Source organism: Beta vulgaris, chromosome 3 (assembly GCF_026745355.1).
Source record: "Beta vulgaris subsp. vulgaris cultivar EL10 chromosome 3, EL10.2, whole genome shotgun sequence".
NCBI lineage: Eukaryota > Viridiplantae > Streptophyta > Magnoliopsida > Caryophyllales > Amaranthaceae > Beta > Beta vulgaris.
In genome coordinates, this window is record NC_079204.1 from 39,122,474 (window position 1) to 39,125,061 (window position 2,588).

At 35.9% G+C, this 2,588-nt stretch overlaps 1 protein-coding gene across 1 annotated transcript; it reads left to right on the plus strand.

The window, feature by feature from the left end:
• Positions 1-468: 468 nt before the first annotated feature.
• LOC104884594 (hypothetical protein) lies at positions 469-1,511 on the plus strand. The gene is made up of 2 exons (XM_057393710.1): positions 469-783; positions 1,176-1,511. The coding sequence occupies exons 1-2, from the start codon at positions 634-636 to the stop codon at positions 1,494-1,496; spliced, it is 471 nt and encodes a 156-aa protein (XP_057249693.1). The 5' UTR covers positions 469-633; the 3' UTR covers positions 1,497-1,511.
• Positions 1,512-2,588: the final 1,077 nt, after the last annotated feature.

Sequence of the window (2,588 nt, forward strand, 5' to 3'; positions counted from 1 at the left end):
ACAAGAAAATTGGTTAAGGTATCGTTTGGTTGCACTTGGGAAGTTGATCTTCCCTTGATTTTTCACTTCCCATAAAATTTCACTTCCTAGGAAGTAAACAAAATTGTTTGGTAGGCTATGGGAAGATGGAATTCCCATGGGAAGTGGCACTTACCTAGTGGGAACTAGGTAAGCAACTTCCCCCATTGTGTGGGAAGTAGAACTTCCTAGGAAGTGCAAATTCCCATGATTTTGTCAACCAAACAACTTCATATACTTCTACTTCCTAGGAATTTGTACTTCTCATGATTTATTTGGTCAACCAAACAAGGCCTAAATATACAAATAAGTGTGTAATCTCACAAGTCACAAGTGAAACTCGAGGGACGTAATCTCACTTCTGATCAAACCTAAGGGGCCTAACCACCACTTTGCCGCTTGCGAACACCCCTAGGCCCTACGCCCGTGTATGATGAATACCCTCCACTTCGTCCAAAAGAAAGTTGGGTAGTTGGCCAACATACTCTGTACGAAGAGTATCGTGCACAACGAGGCCACGGATTGGATCAGCCCCAAATCTTCCAAAATCTTTCCAATCGAAGGCAGCTTTGTTGTCAATTTACACAAAATTTGCATGATAGTTTTCTACTGCAAATGGAAACAATACTCCATTGTTCTTCTTCTCTAATTTACCAAGTAATCCCATCTCTTTCCTCTTTTCATCAGCATAAAATTTTCAGAGTTGCCTTCAAAACTGCAAATTCCTCACTTCACACCTCCCTCTCTTGCACCGCCTCTTCAACGGTTAGTCTTCTTCACTTGTTTCTCATTTTATTTATTTTTCTTTCTGTTTCCTATTTAAAACAAATTGGAAAGAAATTAAGGGTAACATGAAAACTAGGGTTTCAATTATGAATTTTAAGCTTTGTTATATATACTATCAATTGTGATTTGTGACATGGATGGATATGATCTATGTATTCAGATCAGTTTGATTTCTTATGTGAAATTGAGGTATGAATCGAGAAATTGGTTTTCTTTCTTTTTAATTGTGATATTTTAAAAAAAATAAAATTGAACTCTAGTGATCTGATTCTCAATGACTAATCGTTATTATTGTCATTGATTTGTTTGTTCAATTAATTTGTTATTCTATATAATTATAAGGTTGTAATTTCGGTTGTGCTATCTGATAGGGAGCTCTATGCTCAGCAGGTGATCGGCAGCGACGAATTAATAGTTTAGAATCTCAATTTTGTTATGATAAAGCTATTCCAGAGCAGATAATTGGTGAAAATGTTGGCTTATCGGTAGCTGAGAAAGAAATTGGTGATAAATGCCGTTGTGGTGATTGTCAAGCTAAGGGTGCAGTGCTTTGTACAACCTGCGGTGGTTCAGGCTTGTATGTTGACTCCATATTAGAGTGTCAAGGAATCATTGTTAAAGTCCGATGCCTAAGTAAGATTTTTGTACTTGTTTGCAAGAATTGCTTTATATTAGGGTTGCTAGATGCCTGATTGGGTGGTGATAATATGATATTTTCTTCTGAATTTCCAATGGAACATATGCTATATGCTAGGTTTCACGGAAACGGATACGGGGACGGGTACGGGGACGGAAAATGGCAAAATCAAAATTGCAAAAGACGGGTACGGCATGAATTCGATGAAAAAAACAAGAATTTAACTAAAATTAAACATCCATACATAAATAGTTCAAAGTTCAAAATACTTAAAAAAAAAACTAAATGTAATGTCTGAAAGTAGATAAACCTTAGACAAAGCACATAAATCTTTAAGGAGCAAATATTCTAAATTCGGCTCATCTGGTTAGAGTTTCGCAAACTCTAGAAACCCAATCAAATGCATCTCTACCAATATCCCACATCTTTGTATAAAGCTCTCAATATTCTTCAGAATTCCTTGATAGAAGGCGAAGATTATTGTGGATGAAAACCAAATCTTGGGTACGACTTGGATTTAGCTTATTCCTCCTAAGTGAGTGAATGAAAGAATATGTACTCCAATTTCGCTCACTACAAGATGATGAAGTAGGTTGCCCAAGCTCCAAAGTTTGAGCTCCAAAGTTTGCCCACCAACTCTTAGGATCCATAAAATGCATCCATGAAATACAAGGTAAATCCTCAAAAGCTCCACTCTTCATAGAAAATAGAGCATATTCATCCATCACTTTACCAACATCATCACTAAGTGCAAATAATCTACGAAAGCACTTCATTCTCTCTCGAGATACTTCACCATCTCTATGAGCAACTCTGGATGGAGCTCCAAGTAGTCATTCATCACTATAGAACCTTCCATATTAAAAAAAAAGAGTTATAGATTTGTGTATAAATATACTCCCTCCGTCCCAGAATATTCTTAATAAGAGCACGTAGTTTTAAATGATAAGTTGTTGTTTGGTTATTAATTGTTATTTGATTGAAAGTAGATATGATAGGAGTTAGTAGTATATAGAAGTAGTGTTATTTTATTTTATGGAGGGAGAATGTGGGTCATAGTTAGAGTTGGTAGGTAATAAGAGTGATATTATTTTATTTGGATGAGAGAGAGTGTGGGCTAATAGTTAAAATGTTGAATGATTAAAAT

Coding starts and splice junctions, on each gene's coding strand:
- LOC104884594 (XM_057393710.1), top strand. CDS start 634: ATGGAAACAATACTCCATTGTTCTTCTTCTCTAATTTACCAAGTAATC. Junction 784..1,175: donor CTTGCACCGCCTCTTCAACG/GTTAGTCTTCTT, acceptor GCTATCTGATAG/GGAGCTCTATGCTCAGCAGG.